We start from the raw sequence: 19,736 nt of genomic DNA on the forward strand, positions 1-19,736 counted from the left end.
AAATCTACAAAGATAATGTATTCTAAGTTTTTTGTGACAACGGAGAGCTTGGAATTTGGTCCTTTCCTATTTACGACTGTGACGTCATATCTTTGCGTCACAATGAGCGATGTGACGTCATAATGGTGACTTTCAGTGTCGAACGATACCTTTGTAAAGCTTGCTTAGTTATATTTAGGGTTTGTTTTGTTCATTTGTTGTTCAACGCCGCACTCAGCAATATTCCAGCTTTGTGTCGGCGATCTGTAAATAATCGAGTCTGGACCAGACAATCCAGTGATTGTTTCTTTGGGGGTACCCACCTCATGTTAGCTTACCAAGTTGCCGTTTTTAAATGCTTTCAAAGCCTGCCATATGTTCGAGTGAACAAACTGCGTGAACATATACAGCGCCATATTTTGTTTTAAGGCTGTTGTCTGTGATTCCGTAATTCAGATCAACAACCCACTCAAAACATTGCACTCAATCAATATATTTACAAACACCAAAGAGTTCGTGGTTTATTTGGTCATGGTAGAATGAAAATAAACATAGTGTGTTTTCAATGTAGAGCTAGCCATATTACCTGTAGATTTAACCGTGCTACAATTAACATTCACTTCAGCATGGTTATATCTGCAGGTAACCTAACTCATTATATCCATTGGAAACACAGTATGTGTATCTCCTAGCTCATAACTTCTTTTTTGAGTCACCATCGGAAGGCAGTTTGGGGGCAATTATATGTACAATTATTTTAGGTGGCAAAATGCAAAGGATTTGTGGCAATGCATTCTGTTCAGAAAACACGATAGAAATCTACAAAGAGAATGTATTTCAATTTTTCTTTTTTCTTTCTTTTTTTTTTTGGGGGGGGGGGGGGGGGGGGGGGCGGTCGGGTAGCCTAGTGGTTTAAGCGTTCGCATGTCACTCCGATGATCCGGGTTCGAATCCCGACATGGGTACAATGTGTGAAGCCCATTTCTGGTGTCCACCGCTGGAATATTGCTAAAAGTGGCGTAAAACCATACTCACTCACTCACTCACTCACTCACTCACTCACCCAAGAGCTGTTAATATGGCCCTTTTCATTTTTAACGTTATATCATTTTCGTCACAATAAGCGACATGACGTCACAATAATAACGTGCGGTGCAGAACGAAAACTTGCTTAGTTTTCTTTTTGGTGCACACTTCATGTTGACGAAGTTACTGTGCTACATGCTTTCAATCATTGGTTCATTATCGCATACAAATTGCAGCTAATTCTGTTTCGTTGTTGATATTTCATATAAATAACAGTAGTATGAATGACCAACAGGAAGTTCACTTCTCAGCTGTTGTTGAATCGTTCATTTTAACATGTATTGTATTATGTTATTGCAATATATAACAGTTTCAATATGAAAACTGACTAAACTAAAAGAAAAATATGAATACGTTTTAAACTTTAATGCACTGCAGCTATGATGCAATAGTGTTCACACAATGGAGTTGAGTAGTAGGACAGACTGGTTAAAGCATTACCTCGTCATCCTGAAGACCCGGGCCCCATTCCCCATATGGTTACCATGAGAAAAGCCTGTAACCTTTCTCCCCGTTAAAACATTAATGTGAGCGAACCAGCCAATATATGAAACTGCTGCCTTTCTGCTTTCAGTCTCTTTGTGCTTCTTTATTTTTGTCTCTGTTTCTGATGATAATGAGTTAATATCTTATCTCACAGATCATTTGACATGTTTTGTCTGACGTGAAATGACAATCTATACGTGGCCACAAGGTCAATGTGTGCTTGAATTCAGGAAGCAATTAGGTTTATATGCTAAAGTTCAATCTCTAAACTTATTTGTATACAGTTTGAGTTCAGATATGTCCTGTGATCCCTGGATAGAAGAACAGCTCCTTTTCTAAGGTTTCGTTTGAATGAGTGACTTGAACTCTGCTTTCTTCGTCTCTGAGCGATGTGATGCGCGAAACGTCGCACCTAACCTGCAAAAGCACCAATCATTGACCATTATTTACCATATATTAATATATTGCACCTCTTTTATTCAACTACAGTTCAAACCACGCATGCTCTTAAAGGTAGGTCACCAGGTGTTTCTGAGCAGATCAGAAGAAACGTATGTTCAGGGGTAAGTTAGATTATATCCGTTATCCATAAAGATAAATTGATATATTAAAAGTAATGCTCACTTTAGTCATCAATTGTCCCAAAGGGTATTTATGGGCATACTTTTTGAATACATCCACAAGGCATTGAATGAAATACGATCCATCTTCTTCATCCCTCAGCGCCACGTAACCTATAACAGAAGGATGAACGATATTTCAGTATGTATGCTCACTTACATTTAGAACGCGCAAATTTTGAATGTGTTCATGAGTGACACTATGTGTACTCTATGTGAACATGGCATTAAACCAAACTCATCCATATACTTTCAAAAGAAAAATACAATTTAGTTTTAGCCTTTTGTTAAAGAATTTTTGAACTTACCAGGTACGGTTGCTGAGGCCCAGTAATAATGTGCTTCCCGGGCCGATTTGCGAGGATTGACATTGATCTCAGCGAACAAAGTAGGACCTGAGAAAGTAGGAAATTAGTGGGGTTTTTTTAGCTGATGCTCCTCTGTTTTTCAGGTGTCCAATAGGACTAACTGTTGTAATTGTATGAAATAGTTAACCTTATTGCAATTTAGAATTCACAATACTATATTTGTATCTCACTCGCCTTGCTGACAAGCTTGAATAAAGAACAACTTTGGTTTGTTTATATGATGTATCCAGCGTTTTTCCATAAACATATCCTTAATTTCCTTGAAAGACACGAAGTTGGCATCTGTGCCGAATACGCCACCATTTTTGCCATGTGATAAAATGGCAGTAGCGAAGCAGCAATAGTCACTCTGCTCAAATTCTTTGACATGTTTCTCAAATGCATCCCTCATGCCCTGAAAATAGGAAGAACTATTATTAAGGCTTTGTCATATACCATACAGAGCAAAAAGGCTTGAAAACGAGAAAAAAGAAGGTCGAAGTAGTTTAAGACACCTAATGTTTGTTTGTTTTGATTTTTTAACGCCGCACTCAGCAATAGTCCAGCTATATGTCGGCGGTATGTAAATATTTGGGTCTGGACAAGACAATCCACTGATTGACACCATAAGCATCGACAAATGCAATTGAGATGAAATAACATGCATCAACCACGTCAGCGAACCTGCCCACCTGATCATGTTAGTCGCCTGATGAATGTGTAATTATACACGTGAAGGCTGAGCTAATAGTTGACGTGCAAATATCTGTTCTGTTTTATACATTGCATGAGCAGACTCAACTTGTGACGGGCAAGGCTTCGAGAGAACGTTTAAATAAATAGCCTAAATAACGGCTAATCCTATCACAGCAAAAAAAATGCAGTTTCCGGTATCCGGATACCTGCCGGATACCACCGGACACTTACCCAAAACGCGTCCGGGTATCCGGTGGCAGATACCTTGCCGGATACCAGATCTGTGGTATCCGGCATGGACACCTCACCGGAAAGTATGTCACCTGGAATCCGGGTATCCGGCACCGGATACCTCACGGGATACCTCAATCTGGGTGTCCAGGGATCCGGTACCGGATACCTCATTCTGAGTTTCCAAAAACTTGTCACAATTTGGGGGGTGCATTTTGTTCAATTAAGTGTGAAACACCTAAAAATATATTGGAAACTAACCATGAAAATTGAACATTGCTGAAGGTATCCGGCAGGTATCCGGCAGGTATCCGGATGCAATTGTTCGAGATGTCTTTCTCCTAGTAAATAATGTTAGCCTGGGCATAGCAGATAGCTGTAGTAATATTCTGTGCTATTTTAGTTGTAAATATCCCCTTGAAGTTGAGATCTATGGGCATGTACTTTTGGTGAAAACATTTTTCAAGTTCATATATATTTCAATTTAGATGTTCAGCGTATTGAAAGACACGAAGTTGGCATCTGTGCCGAATACGCCACCATTTTTGCCATGTGATAAAATGGCAGTAGCGAAGCAGCAATAGTCACTCTGCTCAAATTCTTTGACATGTTTCTCAAATGCATCCCTCATGCCCTGAAAATAGGAAGAACTATTATTAAGGCTTTGTCATATACCATACAGAGCAAAAAGGCTTGAAAACGAGAAAAAAGAAGGTCGAAGTAGTTTAAGACACCTAATGTTTGTTTGTTTTGATTTTTTAACGCCGCACTCAGCAATAGTCCAGCTATATGTCGGCGGTATGTAAATATTTAGGTCTGGACAAGACAATCCACTGATTGACACCATAAGCATCGACAAATGCAATTGAGATGAAATAACATGCATCAACCACGTCAGCGAACCTGCCCACCTGATCATGTTAGTCGCCTGATGAATGTGTAATTATACACGTGAAGGCTGAGCTAATAGTTGACGTGCAAATATCTGTTCTGTTTTATACATTGCATGAGCAGACTCAACTTGTGACGGGCAAGGCTTCGAGAGAACGTTTAAATAAATAGCCTAAATAACGGCTAATCCTATCACAGCAAAAAAAATGCAGTTTCCGGTATCCGGATACCTGCCGGATACCACCGGACACTTACCCAAAACGCGTCCGGGTATCCGGTGGCAGATACCTTGCCGGATACCAGATCTGTGGTATCCGGCATGGACACCTCACCGGAAAGTATGTCACCTGGAATCCGGGTATCCGGCACCGGATACCTCACGGGATACCTCAATCTGGGTGTCCAGGGATCCGGTACCGGATACCTCATTCTGAGTTTCCAAAAACTTGTCACAATTTGGGGGGTGCATTTTGTTCAATTAAGTGTGAAACACCTAAAAATATATTGGAAACTAACCATGAAAATTGAACATTGCTGAAGGTATCCGGCAGGTATCCGGCAGGTATCCGGATGCAATTGTTCGAGATGTCTTTCTCCTAGTAAATAATGTTAGCCTGGGCATAGCAGATAGCTGTAGTAATATTCTGTGCTATTTTAGTTGTAAATATCCCCTTGAAGTTGAGATCTATGGGCATGTACTTTTGGTGAAAACATTTTTCAAGTTCATATATATTTCAATTTAGATGTTCAGCGTATTAAATGAAAAGCATTCAGTCCTGGTATGATGGTATCCTTACATATCATCTTCATATTCCCAGTTTGTTTTAGCCTAGTGGTTGAAGCATTCGATTCACCACATCGGTACATTGCTTGGTGTCACCCATCATAATATTGTTTGAATTTTGCTCATAAAGTGGCATAACACCATACTCACTCTGACAAAAAAATGAAAGTCATTGGCTATGTGCTCACTTGGGCCTTTGTTCCTGGTGAGATTAAAAGTTTATTTTGGAACTGTATCAATACTTGTTACATCTTGACAGACGAGTTTCATTGAAGTTCGAAACAGAATATCATTAACCCAAATGGGTGCATAAGACTAATGGCATCCACAGAAAACACCTAATAAAGTACTGGTACATAAAAATATCAATGTAACTTTTCTACTGACATGGAACTAAAAACTTCGTTCAGTGAGCTGTATTAATTGTAGGAAAACATTCAGGGCATTAGTATATTTGATATATGTCAGCACCTATGTTATGAATGATCAATATCATATTTCTTTAAAGAAGCAAAACAAAAAAATTGTTAAGATAAAAAATCATATTTATTGATTTTATGACATTTCATTGGTTCAGTAACCAGAGGTGTTTGCAAGAACATTCAAAAACAGAAACAGATGCTTCAATGCCATTTTCTAAATAAACAAATTAGTCAAATCTCAGAAGAATTTCAAGGTAGAAGAATATCTAAAGTCAATTATGTTTGTGCAGTAAACCACAAAAGTCATTCAGATTTGTATAGTCAGCGTCAGTGTACACCACATAAACAGTCTCACTGCTGTGGTATTGATTCCTTTAGACTTGATTAATGTCGTAATAAAACAACCTACAGAATCACACTGATGTGGCATTATTCATTCAGAATCATCACTTTCTGAGGTGAACCTGTTAGTTGTTCTGGGGAGGATTATTCATCATCCGGAGAGTCCTTTGTATGACTTGTCTGATCTGGTGTCATTGTGAAATCCAGGTGCCTGAAACAATTTATAACATCTTTAAAAGCTTGTTATTAAAAATATAAGAAACACACATATATTGACAAAGGGTAAAAATTTGGTTTCTCAATGAGTAAGGTAATGACAATTTATCAAGCAACTGTTAACCAAACCATGTTAACCAATGTAAAAAAGCCATAGCAAACAGTAAATTGTACAGAAAATACAAAATTGTAATTGATCTTCTGAAAACAATTCCTGTAGTGCCATAAGGCAGGCTCACCTGAATTTTTCTCAAATGTTTGCATTACATCAAAACATAAGGAAAGGTAAACATGGCAATGCAAATTGCATAAAATAGGTTCTTATACATAAAAATAGAACTAAAGTATTTGACGTAATAAGCGCCTCGCTCTAATAAGCGCCCATGGGAATATTTGCTAATATATTGGCTAGTGAACAATCCCAATTAGGACCCTTTCCAATTAATCAATGTATACAAGACTTATTTATTTGCGTATAATACACACTTGTGTGTGATATGCATTATCATATTTTCATCATTTATCCTATCTTTAATTCAGATTAACAATAACGGCAAAAACTGCCAAATATATTGGTCAAGTGTAATCATAATTTAAGTAGTTCTATTTGGTTTTGGAACTTTTCAAGGGTAATTGTAAATCATTTGATTGTTATAAAGTTACACAGTATTGCATCTATCGTCTGTTTCTAAATACAGTGGAACCTATCTTTGACTTGTGTGACATAATTGAATCATACCCCAAGTTCATTATGCATTGTTATGCATCTGCACAGAGTGGTCAAAGTCCTTGTCACACACATAGTTTGCTACAAGGCAGAATCCAATAAGTACAGTTGAGACATCAGGCTGTATCCAGACAAACTGTCTGATAACCTCAAGTATGGTCTTGGTCGCATCAAGGGATGAAGCTAATCCTAAATAAACATTAAACAAGAGACATAATCTCTTCTACAGAACACTTGATCAAAGCCTGCCCCACCTTTGATGTTTATCATCTCGTTACGCTCACAACAGCTCATTAGCAAGATGAGCTCAATGTCAACTCATGGTGGATTAGGGATTAACAGGGCAATTAGTGTCAGGTGAGTATTATCACTTGCAATTGTCTGTTAATTACTTAATTGAGTAGTGACGGCTTAATTAGTTTCCAACCGCACTGACTGTTATGCTACTTATCAAGTCAGTTTACTGGTAACATGTGTCTGTGGACCAAGGAAATGTATCATGCCAGATACTTAAAAAGTTCTACTCATAAGTAATAAAATAATGACAGTTTTGATATGCAATTCTCCCTACAAAGACATTTAACATTTGATATACATAAACTGTCTGTTGAAACTATGATGATGCTAATATACAAGTCGCACTAAACAACCTATTCATATACTGGTACCTAGCCAAACAAACATAATTTTTTTTATGTGTATGCACATGCTTGTACACATATACCTCTACTGGCATATCACAAATACAAACAATCATTAGATGGATGTAATCGTTCAAAAATATTTTACATACAAAAACAAGTGAACAGATTCTGTAATAGCATGGTTAATATTGGGAGATGTTTTAGCATTTCCATTTTCACAGAATCGAAGGCATATCCTTTCATGACTCAGATCAGCTTGTAGTGATTTAAATTCACATAAAACTGATTCATGTCAAATGACCTATCCCGCATGTGTGGGACCTGTTATAAAAATACCATTCATTACCTATTTGTGTGTCCAAATTATGCTACTATTAGAAATAATAGGTATTATTATACAGCATGGATATGATATAAGAAAGCTTTATATGGAATTGTTGAAAATTATGTACAGGAAAACATTGAAATAAATCAATCAATACGTGCATTTATCTCAGAATCTGGTAGATTTAATCAATATGGACTTCTCATTCATTATCTACTTATAATCAGATGATTACATTATTGCTCAGCTGATAGTTTGCAATAGTATAGAATTAGTATTTTATTAATACTTATTTTGTATTTCAGCATCATTTAGATGAGCCATCGGCTTGTTTGCAAATCCAGTTCACTATAAAAAAAATATGTGTTTAAAACACATGTAGTAGAACATATTGCAATAGTTAAGACCCGAAAAGAAGTTATGTGTAGGATCTTCAAAATGGTATCCACAAGAGCAGGTTGTAGAATCATGTTGGTGTTTGTTGTTTAACTCTGCACTCAGCCATATTCCAGCTATATGACGGCGGTCTGTAAATAATCAAGTCTGGACCAGTCTATCCAGTGATTGACATCATGAGCATCGATCCACACAATTGGGATACAATGACATGGATCAACCAAGTCAGGGAGCCTGATCACCCGATCCATTAAGTTATCTCTCACAACTAGCATAGGTTGATCATGTTGATGGGACTAACTTCAACCTGGAATCCCCACGTGAGTAAGTATGCGGCTGTAAGCTTTGTTTGATGTTTAACGCCACACTCAGCAATATCGCAGCTATGTGGCAGGAATCAAACCTGGGTCTTCAGCACGAAGAGTGAACGCTTCAACCGCTAGGCTACCCCACCACCAAAAATTACCCCATGATAAAGTTGTCATCATGGTTATTGTTCAACTAGTTCAAGTGAAAATGTTCATACCCTTAAAATGTCTTTTCTTCCACTTCACAATGATCTCTGATGCAAAACTTCCCTGTTATTAAAGCTGTTCTTGATTCTTCACATCTGGAAAATATGTTGAGGCTATTAATCATTCTCACAGAGTACAGGGAGTATATGAATTAAGACAGTGAGTCACATTAGCATACAAATTATCCAGTTAAAGTAAACATATTTCTACATTACAACATAAGCAAATACTAACATATGATAGACAGGCTACTTGTCATATAAAAATATATTTATACATTTACTTACATGTTGGCTATAAAAGTTAATGTGTCACATGTGACAGGCTTACATGTGGTAAATTACTTTAATACGTGATCATTGTAATATTCACATATTCCTTACCTTAATGTGTCACTTCAGCTGCCAGCATGACCTCAGCTGCAATCTCAATATTTGGCCAGTTTTGACGAAATGACCGATCGTGTTCAGTGTATAAGCTGGGCCTCGTCCCTTATATAACTTGGCGCAAGTTGACGACGCGCATAGAGAGCCGGGAACCAGCTTATGTCGTGTTAACCTGGTTCACGGCTCCCTATGCGCGTCGTCAACTTGCGCCAAACAATAAAGTGATATTAGAGACGGGGCCCAGCTTAGTGTTAACCCGGAACAAGCCATTTTACCCATATTCCCCTACGGTCCAGGGCGCCATTTTAGAACATGGATGTAAACAAACCTCGTGTATCGATATACACTGTGATTCTTGATTACGATAAGCTTACCTCGTGTATCGATACATTGTTCTCATTCACCTCCACCACGGAAATGCCGGCCGAAGTTCCTCTCAGCCATCCACAACGCGGAAGTCAACAGTATTTGGAAAGGCGATTGGCATTGCCAGGTACGTAGCAGGGCTTCGAGGCCTTATGATTTCTGTGCAGAGATCTTATGGAACGGATTGATGTAGATATTTTCCAGCTCTACATACTTTACCGTAAACGCCAAGGGTCCTTTTTTTAGTATTATGGTCAACTGTTTGTTAGCATAAGAGGCGTAATGGATTTGTGGTCAAAACAAGATGATCCAAATTAGATCCGCTTTTTTATAGATAATGAAGAAAAGTACCAAGATCTAGGAACGATTATTAACTCTTAACTTTCGTGGGATGCTAATACAGATTATAATTTACAATAATGGCCACCAAAGACTTTATTTTTTTTACGCTTAGGATATTGTTATAATTACACTGTTATGTCCTTGTTTTGTATAAGCTTCATAACTTAATCATTCAATATTTCATGGAATGACTCTGACCTTGGCGAGGATCTTTTTTGCAACAAGTGATTCCTTATGTAAAGTGTATGTTGAATGACCCTGGCTTTGTTGTCAAATAATTGTTTGACAGTTGTTAAATATGGGGTTATGTTTTATCTCTGAATGTTTGGGATGAAATATTTTAATAAGGACAGTTCTAAGTTGGAAACTCAACTGGGGCCTTTTCAACTGAATTCAATGTACAGCATGTACAGTTTGGACATTTCTCTAATGTGAATGCTACTTATGTTTGCAGAATGTCTGGATGAATGAATGAGTCGGTCATCTGCACAGCATCAATGGAAAAAGGGAAGCAATGAGGAACAAGAGAAGAGTAGCAGTGAGTGGTAAATATTTGAAATTATTCTGTTTGGTTCATCATGTTCATGTAGCTATTCTGCAAATATTTCTTCAGTTTGCTTGTTCTTTATCACCTGTTGGCATGGATGGCCTAATTATCAAAGGCACTACAACTTCCTGTGCATAGTTGCATCTCTTGGGCTTGACAGAAACCAATGGTCGTGGGTTTGAATCGAGGGTAGCATCATACACTTGCTTGTGGGTTTCATCAAAGTGGTAAACATGTAAGACCTGCATCACTTCGGGCTTTCTTCCCACATCAAGCTTACATGCCGTGATGTAACTGGAATACTGTTCAAAGAGGCGTTAAACCCAATTCACTCATTTAACACCACATCCAGCAATAGTTCGGCTAAATGACAAGGATTATAAATTAATCAAATCTCAAATCTCAACTAGACAAACCAGAGATTAATGTTATGAGCTCGATCCAGACGCACCGATGATGACTGTTATGGACAACATCCCATGTTATTGGGTACGATTACGAGCTTTCAATGAGCCCACTTGCTACCTCATCTATTACTTTGGGTTGTATGGCAAGCATAGGTTGCTAGGAACATTTTTAAGAGATGTCAGTTAATGATTGTTTCAACTCATCAGCATGGAACAATATATATCTCAAATGTTTGGTATATAACAAAACTCAAAGATGATAAATTAAGTGAATTTGCTGCCTTTTATCTGTAAGTACATGTTGCAACAATTCTTTTCTTTTGCTACAATCTTTATACATAATTTTGCAGAAACTGAAGTCCAGCTTGAGATACCCGGATGACAGGTTGACAGTCTGGAAGGACCCTTCCAGATATCCGAAGTGATTGGCAGACAGCGATGAGGAGAGTCCTGTTATTTCAATGGGAGCCTACCGAGAAGTTATATGCCAATTGACACTGGGACACACTCACAAAGGGTGGTCAGGCAAATGTGAGAAGACCAACCAATGCCAAGTCGGAGTGGGATCCTTCAAGGACGTTGAAGAAATTATTGTCTTTGTCCATGTGGTAATCACTTGAAAGGAATGATGTTTGCGACTGCTTGTCTATAAATGTGGACCCAAACACCAAATAGAATGTTCACAATTCTACTAACACAATGCAACAGGGATAGAGCCCATCTGGCCTCCCCTCATCCTGGTTCCTGTTTTTCCATGGCAATATAGAAGGAAAAGGATGTTTGAGGGCAAGTAACTCTGAACTGGTGAGCATGGTCTGCTGATGCTTTCAAGCGAACAGTTATCCCGCTCTGTTATGAGTATTGAAGAATAGGAGGAAAGTGCATACTGCATCAGGAACCATTATATGAACACTGTTCAATGTGTGATATATGCATATAAATAAAAGAAATTGATAATTTGTTTGTTGTTTGTTTCTTTAGCCAGCTGTGTAAATGGGGATTTTCCAATATTTTGCCTCAGTTTGATAGCCACAGTTATCGTATAAAACCATGCATTGCTTGGACATCTTTGGAATAACACATTGATCTGCTATGTCAAAGGTCAATGTCACAGCCAGACAAAAAAATTGTTAATGGCCAAACTCTTCCTAAGGGCAGGGATAGAAGTTGGCAGCAGGTCATACACTTACTTTTTATCCCCCGGCATATAATACGGGGGATATAGTGATCAGCCTGTCTGTCCGTCTGTCCGTCCGTAATCATTTCCTTTTCCGGGGCAGGATTCCCAAACCATTCAGTGTATTTGATCGAAACTTGGCAACTCTTATCAGGCACATACTGAAGTGGTGCCTTTTGATATTTTGGGATTTTTCTAATTTTTGTTTTTTAAAATTTTTATGGAATGAAGTTGGACATAGACTCAATTGGGGATGGGGTTCGTTTCCGGGGCAGAATTCGAAAACCATTCAGTGTATTTGATCTAAACTTGGCAAAGCTATCCTGCACATACTGAAGTGGTGCCTTTCAAATTTTGGGATTTTTCTAATTTTATTTTAAATTTTTTTTTTTAATGGAATCAAGTTGGACATAGACTCAATTGGGGATGAGGTTCATTTCTGGGGCAGAATTCGAAAAACATTCAATGTATTTGATCGAAACTTGGCATTCATATGGATTTGACCATGGTGGATCTTTTGTGGGTAAACAATGTATGCTTCTTAAAGAACATTCAACTGTTGACTCATTACATACAGAAATGCACTAGTGGTTACTTTACAGACAGCTGCCGGGGGGATATGTCATCTTTCTGATGACTCTTGTTCTCTAATGTGCCTTTTCCTGCAGAAGTCTAAATAACTCTTATACACATAGTTGTATATCATTGTCATATGTTTGTCAATATTACACTGAATGAAGCACTTTACAATTGTTTTTGAAATAGTCGCAACTGATATTGAAGGTCAAATTAGCTTTCAATGTCTTTCAGTAAAAATGTTCACAGTAACTGAGGAACAGCTCTCTGTAGTGTGATGAAATCTGGTACATGTCACCCTCAGAGTGAGGCATATTGTGTTTCAAACTTAAATGAAGCTGGTATGCTCATAACAAGTACTTGTACCTTTACAAATAATCATATTATCATCTCACTAGGACCAAAGGCCCAAGTGAGCACACAGTCGATGAGTTTATACTTTCACTCAGAATAATCTGGAAGTCTGAACATGAAATTTAAGGATATCATCATACATGTATTAGAACTGATGTTTGTTCATTAAACAGCTTAACATCTAAAAAGAATTATAGATGAAATTGAAAAAAATGTCTTCTCCAAAAGTACATGCCCATAGATCTCAACTTTAAGGGGATATTTACAACTAAAATGACACAGAATATTACTACAGCTATCTGATATGCCCAGGCTAACATTATTTACCAGAAATAAGACATCTCGAAAAATTGCATCTGGATACCTGCCGGATACCTGCCGGATACCTTCAGCAATGTTCAATTTTCATGGTTAGTTTCCAATATATATTTAGGTGTTTCACACTTAATTGAACAAAATGCACCCCCAAATTGTGACAAGTTTTTGGAAACTCAGAATGAGGTATCCGGTGCCGGATTCTTGGTATCCGGTGCGGATCCTTGGACACCCAGATTGAGGTATCCGGTGAGGTATCCGGTGCCGGATACCCAGATTCCAGGTGGCATACTTTCAGGTGAGGTGTCCATGCCGGATACCACGGATCTGGTATCCGGCAAGGTATCTGTCACCGGATACCCGGACGCGTTTTGGGTAAGTGTCCGGTGGTATCCGGCAGGTATCCGGATACCGGAAACTGCATTTTTTTTGCTGTGTATATATCTCTATTTAATGCTGCTTTAGTTCAGGTATTAATGTGATGAATACCACGTGTCAATGCTACCGTTAAGAAATTGCCTATTCATTTTGTTTTAAATGAACAGAAGGTTCATATATCGTTGGGTCAACCGTATGTTTAAATTACAGTGTCACTCATTATCCACATGTGAGTTTTGTGACCGGTGATAGAACTGATCTGAGAAAATGTACATGAACATAATAAATTATGCATCCATCTCTCAATAAAACTATAAACTCAAAGTAATACCTGAGCTGTCAGATTGTTCTCCGTTTCAACTTTAAATCCAAACTGCTCAAACAATGTTTTCAGAGACTCTGCGTCTTTACAACTGCCATCTCTTCTGGAAAATCTTTCTGTAAATTCGTAGTTGTTGATGATAAACAGTAGCCCTTTTTGACCGCCTCTCATATCATATTCCTGTAACTAACAACATGAAGAAGCAACCATTATGTGTTTTCATTATGTTGAAAGTTTTTGCAAAGGCAAAGGAAATCTTGGGTTATCTCGACGATCATGGACTATTAAATCACGAGGAGACATCCATGCCATTACAGTGTAAACAAGAAGCTTGAAAGGACCGAGTAACAGTAACAGGTTTAAAGTACTTACATCGGGAGAGAGGCGTTTGGTTGTCGGGTCACAGAGTTTCACCGGAGCTGCAATCAGGTAGCAAATATGACAGTAAATATTAATATCATACTTCAAAAAATAAAATATTTTTCCTTCCTCTGATAGTGTCTTATTTATGAGACGCCACAATATCAAAGGAAATAGAAGGTAGAAATTGTGAATCACTCCGAATATTAGAGTATACAAGGAACCTAAACTAACGGGCAAAAGAAACGCAACCTAATAATTTTCTGGTCTAAATCAAAATAGACGCAAAATGTAGTAACAGTTAATGTTTTATAATAAAAAAATATTCAATAGGGGTATTTGAAAATGACAAGATAAAAAAACCAACATACACTAAAAGTTCTCCAGACACGTTTATCATGCTGGGTGCACTGTCCAGTATACAATCACACCCACAGAATGGACGTGGATTTCTTTTAATGTTGGTTAGATGGATGGTTGTTTAACCCCCCACTTAGCAATGTTCCAGCTATAAGACGGCGGTCTGTAAATAATCGTGTTTGGACCAGACAATCAAGTGACTAATATCATGAGCATCGATCCACACAATTGGGATCGATGACATGCATCAACCAAGTCAGCGAGCCTGACCACCCGATCCCGTTAGTCGCCTCATACAACAAGCATAGTCGCCTTTTACGGCAAGCATGGTTTGCTGAAGACGGGTCTGATCTTCACGGGTCCTCTTTTGACGTCCCGTGCTAGACACATGGCTCAGTATAGGTTGTGACCACCTCCAGCAACGACGCAGGGCCTAATACGACTTCAAACTGAGTACACGAGTCTCCTGACATCCTGATTAGACATCCTACGCCATTCTTTCTGCAGGGGCAATTGCCAAGGCATCCCTCGACAATGGCGGCTGTTGACGTTTCCGAATCCTGCGTCACAGTTGGTCCCAGAGATGCTCTTTGGGCGACAGGTCCGGTGATCTGGCTGGCCACTGTAATACGGTCACGTTGTTGGCGTTCAGAACGTCGCTAGTAACTAGAGCTATGCGAGGGGTGACGTTGTCCTGCTGGGTGTAGTTGCAGGAAAGGCAGTACCACAGGCCGCAAAACCTCATCAATGTAACGACGTGCAGTGAGGTTTCCGTCGATGATGATCAGATCTGTCTTCTGGTCCCAGAGGATGCCACCCCAGACCATGACACTACCACCTCCATGAGGCTCCACTTCTTGAAGAGCTGGCACCTACTCTCGTCCCTGAAGAACACTCTTCGCCGATTTTTATGCTGCCACTGCTCTACTGTCCTGTCCCATCTCAGTCTGTGACGTCGGTGTAGAAACGTAATCGCCATGCCCTTGAAAGGTCAATGGGAACGGAACCCATACAGGCGGAGTCAACCAGCAACGGTCCTTCTGCTGACTGGGTGTCCAAGGCTGATGATGATGACACGGTTAGGAATCTTGACCTTACGTGAAGCACCCGTAAATACCGGTCTTCCTGTGGGGTCGTGACCTTGAGTCTTTCACTCCTCAGCCTGTCTGCAGTACTGCCAGTTTGCCTGTGACGTGTGACAAGTCCGGCGATGGCGCACTTGAGAAAACCAATGATCTTAGCATCGTGCTCCTGCGTCGCTCCAATTTGCAACATACCAATGGCTCTCTCCCTCTGCTCTGCGATTAGTCGAGGAATGGCTGTTGTTTTAAACGGTTTCATGTGATGAGGGAGTACAATCCTGCTCATGGTTATACCAGAATTTCATACGGGCAACTTTGTGCATATTTTGCAATTTCTACTGATTAAATTCACTTTTATCGTAAATCCCATGAAGCACGTGCACATGTTCACAGGGAAAATGTAAGTTGCATTGCAGCTGTGTGTTCTCAACTGTTTTCGTGCTGTTTGGCAAATTTGTTGCAAACTGACGACCATTATTTATTTATACATTCGTTAGGTTTCTTTTCGAAAATAATGTTCATTTCATAATAATAATTTTCAAGAATGTATTTGTTACATCAGTCAACCATTATAATGTTCCATTTTACAGAAAAGAATACAATCTATTTTCGTGAAACATATTTTAACGAAACGAAATTCAACTGTTAATTTGATAAAGCTGGTTAAATGTTGTTTCATTTTTCCCCATTATCGACTTAAACAACCAAGAGGTACTGTGCCTAGGTTGCAAGCGCATCTGTTTTATTATGTCACTGCAATATAATATGTGAATAATCAGTCTCGATTATCTGCCCAAACAGATTCCATAGGGCGTAAAATGGTGCAATATAGTGGTGTAAATTATGTGTTGGGGGATCATTGAAAATGATGTCTACAACTCTTGTTGAACTTGGAAGACACAAAAATATCATAACAGAAAAACAACAGCTAACCTGTCAGTTTCGAAAGAACCTGTTGGTAGCGAGTGTTGTCAGAAATGATTTTAAAGCGTTTTCCAGCCAGTATTATCAAATTCTCTTCATTCGTTGTGCATATGTTTAACCAGCCATTAAATCACGTCCATACAAACAGAACATCGATGGACATTTTGCATTTTGAGGAATTTATACAAAGCCTGCAATTAACCACCAGGGCCCACTTGCACGAAGCGATCTTAGCGCTAAGACTATCGTAAGCCTATGTTGAAGTATGGTAGTTACGATCATCTTAGCGCTAAGATCATTTTGTGCAAGTGGGCCTTGGGGAAACCTATAAAACTGATACCGTGTAGATGTTTGTTTGTTGTTTAACGTCGCACTCAGCAATATTTCAGCTATATTCCAGTGATTGACTTCATGAGCATCCATCCACCCAATTTGGATACGATGACATGTATCAAACAAGTCAGCGAATCTGACCACCCGATCCCGTTAGTCACCTCTTACGACAAGCATAGCTGCCTATTCTAAGTAGATGTAGATGTATCCGATAGACATAATTAGACATGTGGACGGCACCGTTTCGAGTGAAACCGTCTGTATGTTGCTCTGTCCTCATGACAATAAATTGATGTTTCCATCGTGTAACCAGGATTTTGTGGCAGTAGCGTGGTTCGGACTAAAAGGTTTCAAGTCAAGAGCAACCCGATGAAAGTGATATAGAAGAATGCAGGTTTTCAATCGGACAAATATGGATATCAATTTTTTATGTGGCACTTTACCTTCAAGTTTCAAATTTTCGATGCGCCGTTTTACATCCTGTTTCTTTTGCCATTCAATATAGTCCTCAATCTTTGTCTTCGTTCTCGTTTTGGCTGATGGAACCCAAAGTAATGATTCAATAGATGCCAGACCTGATAAGTTTGGAAGTCCTTTTTCAGTGCAAAGGGGGCGAATATAATCCTTGGCCTCTGTGACACGAATTTTCGCAATTAGTTCGTCTCTAGTGAATTTTGCTACCATGTCGTTGGTTGTACGATGTGTTTGAACTACTAACACAAGCCAGCATAGTTTGGCAATTATCCAAGGTCTCTCAACAATACTTCCGCCAAAAACCTCGTCTGTCTGCAGACGGACATCAAGCTTTGTCCCCTTAGTCATTTCGGTCAATATGTTAAAAGCTTCCTCCTGGTCGTCGTCGACATATATTAAAGCAACATCATGCATTCTTTGCAAACACCACTCTAAGTCAGGCTCATCGGAAGGTGGAGGATTTGGACTGCTGGGTGGAGATGATGGCACCGGGGGGAAGTCAAAGTCTTCCATCCTTATCTTTCACTGCAATAACAACCAGAAATGTTTGCAAACCCACGTCACAGCTAATATCTGTATAAATACCAAGAATATCAATGTATTAGACTCACATGTAATGCTCCACAACTACAGAAATGTGTTACTTATGCGTATATGATATGGTGTAAGTATAGTGTGAGAATGCAACGCGATAGGGATGTAGTGAGTGAGTATGCTTTTACGCCACTTTTAGCAAAACCCCAGCAATATCACGGCGGTGGACACAAGAAATGGGCTTCACACATTGTACCCATATCGGGAATCGAACCCGGATCTTCGGCGTGACGAGGAAACGCATTAACCACTGGGCTACCCGACCGCCCCCAATAGGGATGTAAGTAGGTCATGCATGTGCATGTACAAGTGCATGTGCTTACAAAATTGGCACACAATCCGCAAATCACATCTGTATCATTTTAACATCGACTTTATTTATCAATGTCACACACATTAACAGCAGTGTAAACTCCTCGAATATTGGCAGTTTACACTTTCTTCATTTTATTTCACAGACATAGACACGGGAGATAACTCATGGGTAACCTTTGAACTCATACATTGCTGGATATTGTGTTTTTCAGAATGCTGAACTGCACTGGTTCTATACTTGTCTGTACACTATACATATGTATTTAAACTCTATTATGCTATTAACTATCAAGTGCAGTACTTACCTGTGTTGACATGGCAGCAAACGCGCTATTGCCAGCTCGCTTGTAAATACTTCCTTGTTTCGTTTTAATTTTCATAGTCGGGACAGAAATAGATGTGTAATGCTATGCTGTGTGGATTAAAGTAAATTTACCATCACCCGTCATATGGATGTCTGTTGTTGAACTCTCTCCGAGGCAGGATAACCTTTCAGGTCAACTGAACGTGTATTAAGAATCACAAATTGACACTACAGGGTGGAACTACGAACACGACATCACAATCCTAACTATGAGGAGATATCTAAACTTAAAGTTTACTTCCTAGAAGAGGATCTATACATTAATGTAATAACAATGTGTAAGGTGCTTCCCAAAAAATAATAGAACGTACATAATCACCTTATTGTATCCGTAATGAAGTCACACCTCTCGAGTGCAGGGCGCCTGTCATATGTAGGTCAGTCGACATGGTTGATGCGCATGACACTGAGCGTCACATGTGCAAGTGGGAAGGGACAGTGAGCTAACTCGCTGTCTTTCTCCATATCCATTTCCAGCAAAATTGTTCACACTAATTTCTTGTTGCGGGTACGGGGCTTCTAACTGCTAACCATGGGGCAGGAGGCATAGGCTTACACAGGCTCTTGCCAAACCATAATACAGTCATATACCACCTCCCGTTAACGCCTAGTGATCACAATAAATCTGTAATCTGAAACCACAATCTCTTTACATAGGACACAAAATGTACAAACATGCAGTTAATCTACGTTTCCGGATACAACATATGTACATGTACCTCCCCGGCATAAAGGAGGTTATCTGTATAATCGTGTAGACTGAAATAAGTTTTTGTTTCTGCCATCCGTTCGGAAAACGGGTCCTTATCATACGCTTAAACCTCTTATATATAATAAACACACTCGTAGTGGGTGAAGATTCAGCTTCTGTGATGCAAACCAATGTCAAACAGGTGAGGTGTTTAACGTCGCGTCCCATATAATAGCACTTATAAAGCGACGTTCATGCACATGTGTGTGTGTGGCTGCTTGTACTACTCCGGACTGATGCCGATTTAAAGGGCTACTAGCCCACTGAGATATCATGCCGAAATTCAACATAAATACCCAACG

General features: G+C 39.2%; 1 protein-coding gene across 1 annotated transcript; it reads right to left on the minus strand.

Moving 5' to 3' along the window:
- Window positions 1–1,416: 1,416 nt before the first annotated feature.
- LOC124112819 (caspase-3-like) lies at window positions 1,417–19,336 on the minus strand. Its single transcript, XM_046472976.2, has 8 exons — window positions 19,003–19,336; window positions 17,380–17,935; window positions 14,250–14,296; window positions 13,887–14,063; window positions 2,714–2,933; window positions 2,480–2,566; window positions 2,176–2,285; window positions 1,417–1,968 (listed from the first exon to the last, which is right to left on the minus strand). Exons 2-8 carry the CDS (start codon window positions 17,921–17,923, stop codon window positions 1,843–1,845), a joined length of 1,311 nt encoding a protein of 436 aa, XP_046328932.2. The 5' UTR covers window positions 17,924–17,935; window positions 19,003–19,336; the 3' UTR covers window positions 1,417–1,842.
- Window positions 19,337–19,736: the final 400 nt, after the last annotated feature.

This window comes from Haliotis rufescens, unplaced genomic scaffold (genome assembly GCF_023055435.1).
Source record: "Haliotis rufescens isolate VD_foot unplaced genomic scaffold, xgHalRufe1.0.p SCAF_58, whole genome shotgun sequence".
NCBI classification, from domain to species: Eukaryota; Metazoa; Mollusca; class Gastropoda; order Lepetellida; family Haliotidae; genus Haliotis; species Haliotis rufescens.

What these genes read in the sequence shown, in the direction of transcription:
- LOC124112819 (XM_046472976.2), bottom strand. Translation starts at nt 17,923, where the DNA reads ATGGAAGACTTTGACTTCCCCCCGGTGCCATCATCTCCACCCAGCAGT. An exon ending in GGCCTCAGCAACCGTACCTG is followed by an intron (nt 2,286 to 2,479) that starts GTAAGTTCAAAA and finishes CTTCTGTTATAG; the next exon opens with GTTACGTGGCGCTGAGGGAT. An exon ending in TGGGACAATTGATGACTAAA is followed by an intron (nt 1,969 to 2,175) that starts GTGAGCATTACT and finishes GTGCTTTTGCAG; the next exon opens with GTTAGGTGCGACGTTTCGCG.